At 43.7% G+C, this 17267-nt stretch overlaps 1 protein-coding gene across 2 annotated transcripts; it reads right to left on the bottom strand.

Moving 5' to 3' along the window:
• Positions 1–4167: 4167 nt before the first annotated feature.
• LOC149317668 (proto-oncogene Mas-like) lies at positions 4168–9206 on the bottom strand. 2 transcript variants are annotated; one of them, XM_089518960.1, is made up of 3 exons: positions 9021–9206; positions 6442–6555; positions 4168–5306 (listed from the first exon to the last, which is right to left on the bottom strand). In XM_089518960.1, exons 1-3 carry the CDS (start codon positions 9021–9023, stop codon positions 4326–4328), a joined length of 1098 nt encoding a protein of 365 aa, XP_089375086.1. In that variant the 5' UTR covers positions 9024–9206; the 3' UTR covers positions 4168–4325. The 2 variants fall into 2 exon arrangements, with proteins under 2 accessions (XP_089375086.1, XP_089375085.1); XM_089518959.1 differs by having other exon boundaries at positions 9000–9206.
• Between the last annotated feature and the right edge of the window lie 8061 nt (positions 9207–17267).

A 17267-nucleotide genomic window follows, 5' to 3' on the forward strand; every position in this document is an offset into this window, starting at 1 on the left:
TCTCCTTCCTGCATGGTGCCAATGCCATCCCTCCTCTTCCCTTCTGCAGGCATGCGGCCGAGGCGGAGGCGGAGGGAGGGAGAGCACCATGCCAGGTCGCCCTCTCCACCATCCTCGGGGGACGAGGATGTCCCCGAGGGTGGGCCACAGCCAGGACCAGCTGCTGTGGCCCCTCTGCAGCCAGAGCAGGCTCCTCTGGCGGCAGGTAGGTCCCTAGGGTGAGGGGTGGGGGTTGCCTGACTGCAGCCCCCACAACACTTGTGCCCTCCTCTGCCATGCCAGCATGGTAACTTGGGCCTTTCCTTCCTCTTTTGCAGGGCTTGAAGTCCTTGCTGCTGTTGCTGCCGCCGAAGAAGAGGAGCCTGGCCCGAGCCGCCGCCTGCCAGCAGAGCCAGGAGACTTGGCCCTCGATGCCACGGCCCTGGATCGAGTCCTCCAAGCCCGGCAGTGAGGTAAGTGTAGAGGTGAACCCAGGGAAGCGAGAGGGGGTCCCAAGAAACCCTGCCTGTGGGAGTGGGTGATGGGCTCCACAGGCTGCTTCTAACTATCATTTTTCTTTCCCCCCTGCAGAGAACCGGACGGAACGGAGGCTCTCTGCTATGGAGGTGGCGATCCAGAAGCTGGGGGAGAGAGTGGAGGCCATAGAGAGGAACCAGCAGGAGATCCTCTGTCGGCTGCCCGCCCCACGCCCGCCTCCCCCTCCCTGAAGCAGCTTCCCTCCCCTGCCCCCTCTGCCATCCCCCTTCACCCTCCTCCTTCCCTTTGTAAATAGTTGTAAATAAAAATTTTATTGCTATTGTTAATAAAAAAGTTTATTTTTTAAAAAAAATTGTGTGGTTCATTATGCGCAACTGCGGCAGTATGCCTGTGTGTGTGAATGTGACAGCTTAGGCGCAACTGTGCACTCTAATCCTAGGCAGGAGTGCTGTGAGGTAGCAATGTCCAAACTCTGTCCTTCCAGGCGTTTGGACTTCATCTCCCAGAATCCCAGACCACAGGGCAAGGTGTCTGGGGATTGTGGGAGATGAAGTCCAAACACCTGGAAGGACAGAGTTTGGACATTGCTGGCTTGGGGACCAGTGAGCCAGGCATGGTGGGAGGAGGGAACAGGAAGGGTAGACTAGAGTAGATAGGGCTGGGAGGGAACACATGCCCTGGGAGGCGAAATGATGTCTTTATGGGACATCATGGGACCTAGTGCCTTGTCAGTGCTCCCTGCCCCTTGATCTCAGGCCCCCTCTAGTTGCCCTTTGCCTTTGGGGGCGAGTTGTGGGCAGTGGGACTGCCACTGAGTCACTGAAGAGGCTGGAGGATGGCCCAGCAAGAGGCTGCTGAGACAGTTCCACCTCCATTGCAACTCCCTGCTCCTCAGCTGGAAGGATTGCTCTTGCTGGGGACTCCTGCTGCCCAACCCCTTCCTCCACGACCCTGGGGACAGCCCTGCCTCTTCCACCCTGCTCCCTACATACCCTTCTGCGTCTCGGGCCACCCTGCCCTCCCCTCATGATCTCCAGCATTTGCCCCATCAGAACAGTCTGCGCTTCCAAGGTGGTGTTGAGTCGCCTCTGCTCCTGGACTGTGGCCTCGTGATGTTGGTCTGACCTGTCTATTGCTCTATCCTGGCTTTGAACGGCCCTCTCTTGAACTTCCAGTGTCCTCTCTTGAAATCCCAGTGCCCTCTCTTGAACTCCCAGTGCCCTTTCCATGATCTCCCTGTGGGACTGTCTGCCCCTCTCCCTGTCCTCAAAGGCTCGCTGCCCCTGCTCTATCAGTGCTGTCATGTGCTCTGCTGAGCAAGCCTTGAGCTGATCCACAGCCGCCACAGTTCTAGTAGCTGCTGACGGACGCACCCTTTTCTTCTTGGTCGCAAGTCGCTCCTCTGGTGTCATGGCATCTATAGGATTAGCTGGAGGTGGTTCTTCTCCTTCTTCTTCTTCTGTTCGTCCTCCTACTATGAGACATACAACCAGAGAGTCATAGAAGCCTGCAGTTAGCAGAGACCCTGAGGGCCATCTAGTCCAACCCCATTCTGCCATGCAGGAACTCTCACTCAAAGCTGTGGCAAAGGGTAGAGCTTCAAACTAAGGGCGTGGGGAAAGGAGAGATTTACATGCAAGGGAGGGGTGCCTTAGGAATGTGGGGCACATGCAGCATATGACCATGCCAGGGACACTCACAATCCTACTTCCACAGCAACCTTGCAAATATACCAGCACAGTAAGCAGTGAAAGAAACATGCCACAATTGTGCAGTTGAGCCATGCAGTTATAAACATAAATATAGGGTTTACCTTGCATATTCTCTTCGGCCTCACTGCCATCGCTGGCGGGTGCACTGGCCCGGGAGAGAGGTGAGCGGTCACGGTAGCTGCTGGTCGTGGAAGAGGATCCAGCACGAGATAGTGGTCTCCTTCTGGAGCTCCCGGCCCCAGCAGACATTCGTCTGAGCAGGGCGCGGGGGTCCAGAGGTCTCTGGCTGCTGGAGGAATCGCCCGAGTCGGGGTGTTCCTCCTCCTGCTCCTCATCTGTATGACAAGGGACAAGGGTCATCTCTGCCCTGTGCCCACCCCAGGGCCACATCTTCCCCTTCTCCCATTTCCCCCTCCCTTCCCCCAGGGGCCCTGGCGCATCTTACCGTGAGGGAGCATCAAAAGGTCTTGGGCACATTCAAGGTCCGGGGTCTCATCCTCGTCCTCCACTGCCACAGGCTCCGCTCTGGCTGGCTGGCCCACCGGGACCCTCACACGCTCCCCACTGGTGACTAGTCTGTTGGGTCTGATGCTTCCATCACTTTTAATGAAAGCATGCAGCTCCTTGTAAAAAGGCAGGGGGGTGGCACTCTTAGTACCTCTCGCCTGGTTATCTCTGTATTGTTTGTATTGAGATTTCAGCGATTTGCATTTTCGGCGACACTCCTCCAAAGTTCTGTTGTGGCCCTTGGCTCTCATGGCTTCTTCCACTTCTCGATATGTGTCAGCATTCAGGTAAGACTGGGCCAATTTCTCTAAAATCTGCGGCTGGGACCATATAGCTATAAGGTCAGCCGTCTCCGCATGAGACCAAGACGTCCCCCTGCCTTTTTTCGGGGTGCTGGTGGATGGCTGTGCCATCCTGCCTGGTGCCAAAGGGGAGCAGCCGCACAGCTGTGCCAGGAGCAGCCGAACTGTGCCCGTTCCCAGGTGAAAATGGCGCAGAAATGTGTGTAGGGGGTCACTTTAAATTCCAAACTTTCCCTTATCTACAACCAAAACATCTGCCGGCAAAACTTACAACTTCCCGCGATTCAAGCAGCGCATGTGCACATGGAGCTCTAGGGTTAGGGTTACGAGTCTTAAAATGCGCTGCGGCTGCGCCGCAGTTTCCACACCTGCATGGCAGCGGACGCTGCATTTAAAGCCTGACTGCAAACCACGCATGTCCTGGGACCCCGACCCATTATGCGACGCAGCAGACACGCAGCTTTTAAATGGACAACTTAAATTTGTGGCGTGCCAATTGTGGCGTACCGGTGCAGCAGCTTATAGATGGAGATGCGCACATACGCCGCTTATCAAAAAGAAGCGGAAAAAAGCGGCACCTTTTTAATGCCGCTTCTTCCCGCTTGGGGCGTGCGGGCGGCGTGTTCATGGCGGCATTCAGGTAAGGGCCGTCTGAAGGCTATACCTTCATGACGTCATGAACACACCCCTTTTTGCCCATCTGTATCCCGCCATTGTGTCCCAAAATGAATCTGACCCTGATAAACACATTAACTATTTCAAAGATTAACAATATCACAGAATTATATCCAGTGCACAAAAAGGGAAAGCAAAAACTTTTCCATTGGCTTTAAAGTGGTACAAAACTATCCCTCCCCAGAGCTACTAAAGAACTACTGAGAAATTGAAACAAATGGGGATTACCAATGGCTCACAAGGACATTTCTTGGACAAAGCAGAGTTTTAGCTCAATCTGGAAGGTTCATAACTTGTTTTATGCCATGATTTTTAGCCACATTGATAGATGTTGATGATTTATCTTCCATTCCTTCCCTTTAGTTGTCAAATGTGAATACTTTGGTTTTAAGGAACTGTTAGATTTCAACTTTTCTATTTAAAAAATGCTTAAAAGAGTTAAATGAATTCCATACATATAGACACTTAATTAAACAAAGTAGGAGTTCTTAAAACATAAGCTTTATTGGGCATAGGTCCAGCACTTAAAAATTAATAAACTAGTAAGATTTTCTCAATTCCATTCTTGCAAAAGCAAAAAAGATACAGACCACATATTTTTTCTTCTATCAAACTTGTCTTTCTTCCCCCATCGCCCAGAATTCCTAAGTGCTCAGCTTTTTAGTGGATTTAATCTCCCTTGGATCGATCTAGAGTGCAACTTTGTACTCTCAGAAATGGGTAGAAGTATTTGCCCAACAAGAATGTAAAGCACAGGGTTAATGGTGCTGCTGAGAGAAGTGAGCACAAAAGCTAATAAGGAGATGATAGCAAACTCATTGTTCATGTTGAAGAACAAGCGTATAGGGGCCCACGTGACAAGGGAGAAAAGGGTTCCCAGTAAAACCTCTGCATGGAGTTTGCTTTCATGGCGTAAGTTACACCAAATCTTGATGATCAGGGTCTGAGTTGAGATGACCATAAGTGGGACAAAAATCATCAGTGACATGATGACAATTGTTTGTCTGTCAATATCTAGATGGAAAAGGAGTAATAGCTGGCAAGACAGTGGCCAGAGAAGAGCTGACAAAATAGCAGATATGAGAGGTGCCATATAGTCTGGTCGCTGCCCTCTGTGCCAGCTTGGGATCAGGGCCACCAAACACCAATCAATAGTGATGGCCACAAGGAAATGCAGGCTAAAACACTGCATGGATAAAAACAGGTATGCTAGGAGTAGGAACAACTTGATGAAGGCACCACTCAGATCCTGGCAAATGTTATTAACAAAAGCAAATAGACAGATACTGCATAAAAATATAAGGACACTAAAGTCAGCCACAGCTAAGTTCCAGATATAGGCACTCCAGGAATTCCTCTGAAAGTGGAAGAGAAGAAAGAAGAAAATGATTATGTTTCCAAAAAGTCCAACCATGAAGATGGAGACAATAAAACGAGCAAACATATGGCCTCTTAATAAGCATGTAAGAAAGGCCATGATGCGTTCACATTCTCTACAGATATGATGAGACACATTCAGGTTTACAGTTGGAAAGAATGTATTGTTCCATTCAGTCATATTGAAATCACCTCTTCTTAGATGTGGGTCTCTTCTCAACACAGTCTTGTTTGGTGAGGGTAGAAGTGCTTCATCCTATATCAACAAAACATAAAAAAATAACACTGGAAGTTAATGAAGAAAGCCAGCATTGAATGAGACTCCACAAATCTCTCTAAATAGGCAGTTTAAAAATATCCTTAGTAACAACTCACAACTCAACAATTTCTTCAATGGATTAATCTTAGTTTGGACTAACAAATATGATCAAGGCCGATGTTTTAACCAAGCTATCTAACTCAACTCCAGCTTATCTCTCCTAGCCAGTTACTATTAGCTGAGCCCCATAAAGCTTTAAAGCAGAGATGGGCAATGTATGATCCTGTTGCCACATTTGGCTCCTAGGGTGTTTCTACAGCCCTTAACCTCTCCAGATTCCTCCAACACCCTCTGTTTCTAACAAAAAAAGTGTGAAGCAGGGCCCGTATAGACAGGCCAAAATAAAGTTACTTTGAGTCTCTTTGGAGGTATGCTGTTTAAATGACACACACATCGTAAGGGGTCAGAAGCTGCACCAAAGCTGCACTCCAGTCCTTAGGACAGGAGCACGACTTTGGCATGGCTTCTGGCCTCTTAAGATGCACGCATCATTTAAAATAGCATTCCTCCAAAGTGACCCAAAGCAGTTTTATTTTGGCCTGTCTGTACAGGCCCTAACTTCTCCTAGAAGCCTCCTGAAGTGTTGCTGCTGGGGAGAGGGTTTGTGGTTTTGTGAGAGGTGGCATGATTGGCATTTTGGAGCATTCCAATGACAGAAAATTAGTCCCAGGTCCTGTCACAGTTTCCACCCCTAGTTTAAGATCTCAAATGACTTTTTGCTGATCAGAGTCACAGAGGATCACAATGCTGGCAAGAAACCAGGGTAAAAATCATGCGGTCTACCAAGATTTAGTGAACCACAACTCCAAATAGTTGTCAAACCCAGTGTTGTGTGATGATGGGGGTTTCTGTCCAACAACATCTGGAGAGGCTGCATCACTCCTACCTCTGCAATCTTATCAGTGATCTCTCCAAATTAAAAACTTCTATTCAAAGGGGAAAATGTGGGACAGAGAGGAATTGTGAATTGTGCCACAGAGTAGATTTTTAGTTTGAAAACTTTGGTTTGCAGGGAGCAATCATTATAGTTGAAAAAGGGCAAAATGTCAGGCAGAAAACTTGTTCTACTCACTTTTGCTGTTGAACAATTTGGCAAAGGAGGAGAAGTTATACTGGCTTCTGTGAGTTGGAGAAGACTCCAAAGACCAATCCAGAAGATGAATGCCATTGCTTCTTTCTTTCTTTCCTGTTACAACAAGAGCTGTTTTAAAATTTATTTTTATTTACTTACTTACCTTTGCCATGGTACAGCCTTCTCTATGCCCCAGTTTTAAAACTGAAATAAAGACAATTCTGTTCAGGGAAGCATTCCCAGATATTACCTGATTGTTATTCAATGTCTTTTTTAATCTGTTGTCTGTATATTTTTGTTGAATGATATTGTGTATCCATTTTGTATTAAATTTCATTTTCTAAAATGTACACCCTTGGCAGGTCTATTCTATTCTATTCTATTCTATTCTATTCTATTCTATTCTATTCTATGTAAAGTGCTGTGTAAACCTACAATGTTTTATAAATAAAGAATAATAATAATAATAATAATAATAATAATAATATGTCCCTGCACTTTGCCAACATGTTTGGAAGATGCACTTTGCATTTCTGGGTAATTACTGCCAAGTTACTACCATTCTCCCTCATCAGACTAAACCAGTTTTATTCAGGTGAGTATTTTGCAAATAACAGGCTCTTAGTGAGGGCGTTATTTTCCATGCTTTATTTTTTAAAATAAACAAATAAATAAAAATCTGTTGCTCTTTTCATTTGAACTAGTAAAGTGTATTTGTAACTGTAATTCTGCTTTAAAATTATAAATTAGTAAGGCCTCCTTATCCATGGATTCAGCTATCCATGGCTTGGTTTTTTAAAAAAATACAAATTCCAAAACACAAACCTTGATTTTATCATTTTATACAAGGGACATTATTTTGCTATGCCATTATATTTAATGGGTCTTGAGCATACACAGATTTTGGTATCCATGGGGGGTCCTGGAGCCAAACCCCAATGGATTCCAAGGGCCAACTGTATATCAATTTCAGTCATATCTTGGGGGGGGGGGGGGGTAACCATATTCTGAACTACATGACTGACATTGGTAGAAAGGAATAGTATAATATTAAATAAAATATTAGCTGTGTCTGAAATATTGTTCATAAGTAATGTGGCATGCCCATGGTTTCCCATGATATCTCAGGTAAGATAAGGAGTGTACTGCCCAATTCTTAGTTAGCACTGCTATCTTGCAAATGGAATCCTATTGATTAATCACAACTAAGGCAAACCGATTCCATCAACTGTTGAATGATGAGTCAATATGTCAGGAAAACCAGTCGATTCAGTGAATTCTAGGCTGCTGCCACATTACAGAATCAATGCAGTTTGCCATCACTTTCACTGCCATGACTCCAGGCTACTGAACCCTGGGATTTGTAGTTTGTTGTGGCACCAGAGCTCTCTGAGAAAGCTAAATATTTCACAAAACTAAAAATCTCAGGATTCCATAGCACTGAGCCATGGCAGCAAAAGAGAAGTCAAACTGCATTAATTCTCCAGTGCAGATGCAACCCCAATTTAGTTGAAACTAATGTGTTTTAAGCTGTTTTAACTATATGCTTTTTAAATAGAATTGCCTAATTTCTTTTAACTTTTGTAAAATAAGCTTTTTAGCTGGACTCAGTTTTACATTTTTGTAAGCTCTTTTGAATCCCTCACTGGGAGAAAAGTGAGATATTAAACAATAACAAAAAACCAAACAAACAGTATGATTAAGATCTGTATTGTAATCCACCAACTCAACAAGTAAATTGGTGTAAAACCTAAGAATAAAAGATATGAGAGCTTTGAAAGGCACACTGTAATTTGTACTATACTGTACTACACTGTAATCCAGGGAACCCGATGTGGTGTAGTGGTTTGTTGGACTACCACTCTGGAGACCAGGGTTTGACTCCACTCAGCCATGGAAACCCACTAAGAGGCTCTGAGCAAGTCCCACCCTCCCGGCCTCAAGGGAAGGCAATGGCAAACCTCCTCTGAACAAATAATGTCAGAAACAACCCATAAGGCCACCATAAGTCAGAAAAGACTTGAAGGCATACAACAACAGCAACAACAAAATCCACACCATTATCCACACCTCCCTCTATAACTGTCATCTTTCGGCCGGTGAGGGAGAGAAGAGAACAGGCTGGCCCAACTCCATCAGAGGCTAGCCTGAAGAAAGAGGCTCCTCCCTCCATAACTGTCATCTTTTGGCCTGTGAGGGAGAGAATAGGCTGGCCCAACTCCATCAGAGGCTAGCCTGAAGAAGAAGAGCCCTCCCTCCAGTCCATCTGCCTTGGTCCAGGCCTCACAGGAAGAGAAGAACTGCCGGAACTGATCCCCTCCCTCCCACCATTCCCTTTTCCGTTTGTGTCGTGTCTTTTTAGATTGTAAGCCTGAGGGCAGGGAACTGTCTATTATCCCCTCTGTTGTAAGCCGCTCGGATTCCCAGTGATTGGGCGGTATATAAATAAAACCTATTATTATTATTATTATTATTATTATTATTATTATTATTATTAGTTATGGATGAAGATAGGCAGTCTGTATAGAAGAAAGTAATTATTAAAACAGTGAACCCACACATGCAAAAAAGGACCTAACCATGACTGACTGCTGGTGGTGATGAGTGTTCAAGCTTCCAGTTGGAAAGTCATCAGTGTTACAGAGTTTTCCACCCCGTCTCCCAGTTCGCTTCTTCAGCTTCTTTTCCTCCTCTGATTGGTAGCTTTCTTCTCTCCTTTCTCCCTCTCTTCTCCCTCAGTTGCTGCTACTCCAACGGTCACCAACCGACATCCTCCTTCTTGTTCTTTGCATTCTACTCCAATTTTTTTTCACTTCTTCTACATTCCATTACCTGACAGGATCAAGGAAAGCCCTAGAGCTGTAAGGAAATGGCCTTTTGAAGTGCTCCGTCTTCTCTGGGGAGAACATTTTACCAAATTTCTGGGGTAGGAGAAGGAATTCTCCAACAGCTTCTCCTAGGTGGGACTCATTATTAGCTAACGCATCTTGCTTCCTTGCTTCCTTGCTTCCTTGCTTCCTTCCTTCCTTCCTTCCTTCCTTCCTTCCTTCCTTCCTTCCTCTGAAATAAATGCAACTATTTCTGCAAGGGAAGTACATCAGAATTCACATTAGCAGTTTAGTTACTTTTTTGCCCCAGATGTGTGTGTGTGCGTGTGTGTGTTGCATGCCTCCAAGTCATGTTTGAATTATGACCACCCTAAAGTGAACATATCATGGGATTTTCTTGGCAAGTTTCTTCATAGGAAGTGTGCCATTGCTGTCATCTGAAGCTGAGAGAGTGTCACTTGCCCAAGGTCACTCAGTGGGGTTTTATGCACAAGCAGGGAGTGCAACTATGGAGATCAGGGTTTGATGCTGGGCCATTTAATACCCCTTTAACTTTCTTGGCTCCATGCTATGGACTCCTCGGATTTGTTTTACTTTGAAAAGATTTTTAAATTTCGTGCAAAACTACAACAGAGAACTGTAAGTATTCCTTAGGATAAAGGCTTGATTTTTAAAGTGGTTTCAGTCTGCTATAATTATTTATTGAAGATATATATGCATATAACCATAGAGGTATAGTGTTACAGATTTGGGAGGGACACACTCACTAGCTGTGCCAATGGATGAAGTTGCACCCTTCCTCAAACATAGACAGCATGGGGGTACAATGGTCTGGAGGTCCTAGCTAGTATGTACAACATTACTATCTGTCCATCCAGTTTTACTCACAGGAGAAAATAAAACATTGAAAGGGCTTATAGATAACAAACTAATAGGCCAAAATTAATTGTCACCAACTTTAATGTCACTGAAGAATCATCCCAGTTGCATCTCCCACATGCAAATCAGCCAGGTCCCTTAAGGCAGATAGAAGTATCTCTTCCAGTCTCTGATCAGTAGGATCAGCATAGATGTTGAGAGAAATGAGATTGTCTATCTGTATCAATCTCAACAACATGCCCTGTCTATTCCTTTTATTAAGATTATGCTGCCTTCCTTACTCTGAATGTTGGTGAGACATTAGATTTTGCTCTTAAGGAAAGGCGAGTAACCTTTAAAACACAAGCTTTGCTTTCTTCCTCTGCTCAATGAATGTCAAATTCATTGGGGTCCCTGTTACAGCTAGAATCTTTCCCTAAACCTGCTATAGAGAGCTAAAGATCCAGGTGTTCACACATTTATCATAAGATATTTATGGTTGTGATGGATCCCTTCTGCAGGATGACCCTCTAGGCTCCTCTCTCTCCCCTTATCCCTTGCCCCTTGACCCTCAAGATCCTTCCCTGGATCTAGTTCAAGATGACCCCTATATGGACCAGTGGATATGATGTTCAGTGGAGTCAGTGTGGTATGTGTGGTCAGATTCTCTATCAAAACTTAACAGGGACAGTAAGACAAAGTTATAAAAAAGAATAAACAAGAAGTTTATTAATACACAGATCACACATTAAACCTTGAACTATTTAATCATTCACAGCTCACCAAAACCTCAAACAATTCTTCACTCCATGTAACTCCTATCTGTTATACAATATTTCCCTATCTCTATGCCATCCTCCACCTATCTCTCTACAATCTTTCCCCTCTTTGCCTCCTGTCAGAGATAGTTTTGTATCCTTTTTTCTTCATACCTCCCTTCACAGAATTCCCTGAGCTGTGATTCAATGGCACCAACCAGGTTTGCCCAGCTCTTCCCATCACCATGGTTGTCACCAAATCTACCTAGAGCTGGAATGGGAAAAGTGTCGACCATGGGCTGTATGTAATTCCAAATCACACTATTGTCTGATCCAGTATAAAACAGTTTGACTCAGATTTTCTGATTCAGTATACTGTAAGACAACTTCCTATGTTTTTATATTCCTCAACAACAAATATAACATTGTCAAAGAACAGGTAAAGGTAAAGCTATTTCCCATTGACAGGGTTGTCAAGTTGTGTTCGACTATAGGGGCCACTGCTCATCTCCGTACTGAGCTGAAGAGTCAGCGTTGTCAGACACTATGCTATGGTTATGTGGCCAGCATGATTGCACAGAATGCTGTTTACCTTCCCACTCGAGTGATAGCTATTTATCTTCTTGCATTTGCATGATTTCGAATTCCTAGGTTGGTAGAAGCTGGGACTAGTGATGGGAGATCACCCTATCATGTGGCACCCAGGCCTTGAACTGCCAACCTGCAAATCTTGCATTCAAAAGAGTCAGTGTCTTAAACACTTGAGCCACTGCATCCCGGATAGCTATTAGATTATAAGAATAGCTACTACCTATTAAGCTGGTTCCTATTCCTATCCATCCAGAAGTAGCATATATGGTAGGTATCTGTGAAGAACATTGTTCACAGGAAAAATTGATGTGACCAAAGATGATGAGGCATAAATATCCTAAAGGAACCAGATCATGTCTGGTCTTTGAAGTGGTGCAGGGTAAGCCCTGGTTAGTACTTGGAAGGGAAACAACAACAAATACCAGGTGCTGTAGGCTATATTTAAAATGAAGGAACTGGCAAAGCCACATCTCAGTATTCCTTGCCTAGGAAAACCCTATGAAATTCATGGAATTGTCATAAACATACACATAAGGGACAAATAAAAGTTGGGGGACCAAAGATGTTTGCATGATTGTTTGTATCAAGGCAAGTTGCTCATTTGTAGTTTCTTTTTTGTTTGTAGTTGTCCTTTCTTCCACAACTGTAAGTCAAAACTGGAGCCCTGTAATAAAACCTCTAACCATCCCAGCTGCCCTCAATAGAACTTCTTGTGATAATAAGTTCTGATCACTGTGAACACACTTTGGTGCTTTTGAAAGTAAGCTATAGATTGAAACAACGTTGCCTGCTGTTTGTCGATGATGCTTGTGGTTCAGAGATAACTGAAAAGCCTACTGAAAATTAGTTTGTGGGGGCAATATGTATGAAGGTGGAGAAAAGCAATTATAAGTTTCAATTAAAAAAACATAACATCGTTTGAATTTGTTCTAGACTGCAAAAATTCACTTCAATTAATGTGTTGTTTTGTTTTTACTAAGAATCCTCTTCCATTTGATGAAAGGCCAGTTTTGCACAACATTAAACAAGCTAGAAAAACAAATTATTTATTATTATTATTATTATTATTATTATTTATCTATATACCTGTATTTTCACAATATTGGGACTCCTGGCATCTTACAAACATTAGAACACATATAGTTAAAACACTTGCAAAGACATAAATGAAAACATATAAAAAGTTATGAAAATGCAATTAAATTAAAATTAAATTAAACTAAAACCCCATTAAGTTGAATCCATTAAAAACATTAAGGTCCATGAAGATCAGCACAACAGCACACTATCAGTCATTTCTCAAAGCCCTTAGGAAAAGAAAGAAAGAAAAAAACCTCACCTATTTTCCCAATGGCACCAAGGAGGAATCCATCCTAAGCCTTCATCAGAAAAGAGTTCCAAAGTCTAGGATAAACTACTCAGCAGGTCTTCTCCCTTGTTCCAGCCAGTGCACCTGGGAATGTGGTGGGACTGAGAGAAGGACTTCCCTCAAACTTCTTACAGCCTGAGAAGGCTCATCTTGGAAGATATGGGCAGGTTACAAACGGCCCTCAAGGGGCCGTTTTCCCGCCGCTGCCATTCGCTGCGTAGGGAAGCCCCAGCGGCCAGACCGCGAGGCTTCCCCGCGCAGTGAAAAAGGAGCGCCAAAATGGCGCTCCTTTTCGGAACGCGGAAGTGGTGCCGCAAGGGGCCGAGCGTGCCCTTGCGGCGTCACTTCCGCTGCAACATGTCTGGACGCACAGCGTCTAAGAAGTCAAAATGGTGGCGCCCATGTGGATGGGTGCTGCTATAAAGTCCGCGCTCCGCACCTACTGGGAGGAAGGGCCGTCAGGAAGATAAGAACCTTCCTAACCCTAATACGGCCCTTCCTAACCCTAGTACACGCGGAGCGTGTACTTTATGGCGGTTTATAACCCGCCATGGTCATTCAAACAGTCTGAACTTAATCTGTATAGGACTTTGTAGGCCATAACCAGTACAGTTGACCCTTCTTATACACAGATTTCTTATATACGGAATCAAGCATCCAAGGTTTGAAAATGTTCAAAAAAAGTATAAATTTCAAATATCAAACCTTGATTTTCCATTTTTTATAAGGGACACCATTTTGCTATGTCATTATATTTAATGGGACTTGAGCATCCACGGAATTTGTTATCCATGGGGATTCTTGGAACCAAACCCCAGCGTATAACAAGGGTCCACTGTACTTTGAATTGTGCCCAAAAACAGATCATCAGCTGGTGAAACTGTTGCAACAAGGGAAGGGATGGTGGTAGATTAATTTCATTAATGTAACTAGTTTAATTATATTTTAAGGTTCATTTTTGTAAGTTTTTAATTGCCTTGTTTTTTTTAAATTGTGAGCCCATTGAGTCCCAATTTTGTCCCAAGCAATAGCTGGTGTCTTCCATGTCAATGGGGCACCATATTGGATCCAGATACAAGACTTTCTCCAAGATATCCAAGGTACTAGATCAGATTTATCATCCCACTGGTATTAAAACTATCAGCCACTACTAATAATACCTGCAGCTCCCATTGTTTCCTACCCACTATGGTTCAAAAGAAGTAACTCTTTATTATCTTCATTTTTGTACTTTCCAAGACTTAGAATGAGAAAATATACACCTGGCTAGAAATATCTGCACACTTTATTTCCAAGAACTACAATGGATACAGTAAGCAGAAGAATATGCTGCAGTCATTGACTCAAAGTTCTTAAATTACAGCTACTTTTGCAATTGAAGAAAAATGCAAAACTTCAGTGATTTAGAGAAATTTGGTAAGAATAAGACTGAGTTTCCATCCATCCTTTCTTGTACATTTGATTTGGGGGGGGGGGGGATTCACATCCCCATTTTGTCTTTCCACCATGTTTGTAAAGATATTTGTGGGCTTTGGTAACTTCTTAAATGTCCCCCCTCCTCAGCTGAATGAAGAGCTTGTCCTCCTCTGATCTTGTCCTCCTTTTGGCAGTGACAGTTGGTGTGGAACACTGAATCCATTCCAAGTTTTACTTTAAACTTTAAAAGAGTTATATAAGTTGTTGAGCTTTTCCCCCAAAGTCAATTTATCCCATGGAAAGCTCCTTGAACAAAGATGTGGCCTGGATTAACTAGGCCACTGACATAAGAATTACTGGCAGCCATTACTACTTTCCTGGATCAATGCCATAACTCAGGCTCATAACATAGGTTACAAGCCCAGCAGTAAGTCTTACAAAATACTAGGGGACTTACAGCTGAGTCCATGTATATTAGGTATTGTCATTTCCCCAAGGAGAGAAATTACTTTTAAAAAATTCAGTGTGTGTTCTGACAGACAGACAGACAATTGTAAGAGAGAGAGAGATCAAATGGACTTATGAATAAGCACCACCTGAAATTCTCATGGGTTAATAATACCCCCATTTCTCTACATAATATATGGTTGTATCCCAATTCTTTGATGTGGTATTTCTATATGTAGAAGTGGATCAGCACATTGCTAAAATATCACACAAACACACTCTTCACACACTGGTATGAATGATCTTGTTAGGAATGCTTTGCCATTATTATTATTATTATTATTATTATTATTATTATTATTATTATCTTTTATTTATAAAGCGCTGTAAATTTACACAGCGCTGTACATACAATCTTTTAGTTAGACGGTTCCCTGCCCTCAGGCTTACAATCTAAGAAGACACGACACAAAAGGAGAGGGGAGTGGTGGTGGGGAATGGGATCAGATCCAGAAGTTCTTCTCCACCTCCGAGGCCTGGACCAAGGCAGATGGACTGGAGGAAGGGCTTGGCTTCTTAATGGATGGTTAAAAGGAGGCTTCCTGGGTCAGAGAGGGGCTCACCTCTGGGAATGCTTCTCTAAACAATATAGTCTTTAATTCAGTTTTGAAACTGGGTAGAGAAGTGATGAGGTGTGCATGTGGGGGAAGAAGGTTCCAGGAGTAAGGGGCAGCAAGCGAGAAGGGACGAATTCGAGAGGGGGCAGTGGTAGTTCTACACTGTGACAGGAGACCTTGACTACAAGAGCAGAGGGTGCAAGTAGGAATGTAAGGAGAAAGAAGGTCAGATAAGTAAGAAGGGGCCAATCCATGGAGGGCTTTGAAAGTCAATAATAAAAGCTTGTACTGGATGCGGAAGGGGAAGGGGAGCCAATGAAGGGAGGATAAAAGAGGTGAAACATGGTCAAAGTGGCGAGCGGATGTGACAATACGGGCAGCTGAATACTGGACAGAGATTAAAGGATGGAGGTGTGAAAGAGGAAGTCCTGTCAGAAGGAGGTTACAATAATCTAGTCGCGAAACCACTAGGGCATGGACTACAGTCTTGGCAGTAGAGGCTGAGAGGAATGGACAGATCTTGGCAATGTTGTAGAGAAAGAATCTACAGGCCTTGGCGGTGGCCTGGATCTGGGGAATAAATGACAGAGAAGAGTCAAAAATGAAGCCAAGACTGCGGGCTTGATGAACCGGTTGAATAGAAGTGTTGTCAACAGAAACAGAAAAGGAATAGTGAAGGGTTATTGTGTGCCTTCAAGCCATTTCTGACTTGTGACCAATTTCAGATGAAACTGTCACAGATTTTGCTTGCCAAGATTGTTCAGAGAAGATTTGCTATTGCCTTCTTCTGAGGTTGAGAGTGTGTGACTTGCCCAGTGTCACAAAGTTGGTTTCCATAGCCAAATGGGGATTTGAACCTTGTTTTCCAGAGTCTTAGTCTAACACCCAGCATACTACAGATATTGATAATCAAAGATTGGACAAAATAACAAGCATATCAAGTGAACCTGGTGGAAAATTGGACATGACCCACTTCTACGATTTTAGAATTAAACCAGAATGTAAGTGGCATGGGATATGTGATGGCTTTTCCTTCCATTATTTTCATGGTGGTCTTAGAGGTCACCTAAAAATTTGTCAAGCAGGAACAAGGATTGCTCCCTTGATAATGCTGAAGAGTCAGTATTTTCTCCACTTGTTCTCTGTCATCTTTAAACTCTTCTTGAAATTCTCCTGCTCCTACATTTTCCCTATTTCACTTTTCACAAGGCATCCTTCCTAATTTATCATGCATTTACATTTCAATTAAGGTTCCTGGCTGTTTGTAAAAGCCACCCCAGTGAGAAGTGTGAAATAAATTATTGACTTTACCATCATCTGCACAGCCCATTACCACCTCATTTACCCTAATGACACTAAAAAGCCTGTCACCCTCAATGTAGTTCATCCTCCTAATAGAAATTCCCCCAGGAGCCCTGTTTATGCAAGTTACAGCCATTTGCATATGTTAATTAGGTAATCATAGCCTGGGCCTTCTAACCAGTGTATTTTAAGTATGATAGATCCACTGATGCTGACACCAGAGCAGAAGAAGTCTCCAGAAGACTCAGAAGTCAAATTCTGCTCCAAAAAAATCATCCTTTTGGGGAAAAACCCTACTGTATAATAGTTTCTAGACATGAAGAGATGGACCATCTGTAGCCATGTGACCATAGCCATTAAACCCAGCTGGGGAAGTTTGAACACTCCAGATTCTTATTTGCAAGGACCTGTTCAGAAGGGGTATCGTATTGAGGAGGGAGCAAGCTTGTTTTCTGCTGCTCCAGAAAACAGGACCCAAAACAATGGAAGCTCCAGGAAAAGAGATTCCACCTCAACATTAGGAGGAACTTCCTGACAGTAAGGGCTGTTCGACAGTGGAACACACTCCCTCAGAGTGTAGTGGAGTCTCCCTCCTTGGAGGTCTTTAAACAGAGGCTGGATGGCCATCTGTCGGGGATGC

Source organism: Sceloporus occidentalis, unplaced genomic scaffold, assembly GCF_023333645.1.
Source record: "Sceloporus occidentalis isolate IW3139 unplaced genomic scaffold, rSceOcc1.0.p SCAF_3, whole genome shotgun sequence".
Lineage (NCBI taxonomy): Eukaryota > Metazoa > Chordata > Lepidosauria > Squamata > Phrynosomatidae > Sceloporus > Sceloporus occidentalis.

Coding starts and splice junctions, on each gene's coding strand:
- LOC149317668 (XM_089518959.1), bottom strand. CDS start 9,023: ATGGTTAGGTCCTTTTTTGCATGT. Junction 6,556..8,999: donor TTAGGTCCTTTTTTGCATGT/GTGGGTTCACTG, acceptor TTGTTGTAACAG/GAAAGAAAGAAAGAAGCAAT. Junction 5,307..6,441: donor CAAATTGTTCAACAGCAAAA/GTGAGTAGAACA, acceptor TTGTTGATATAG/GATGAAGCACTTCTACCCTC.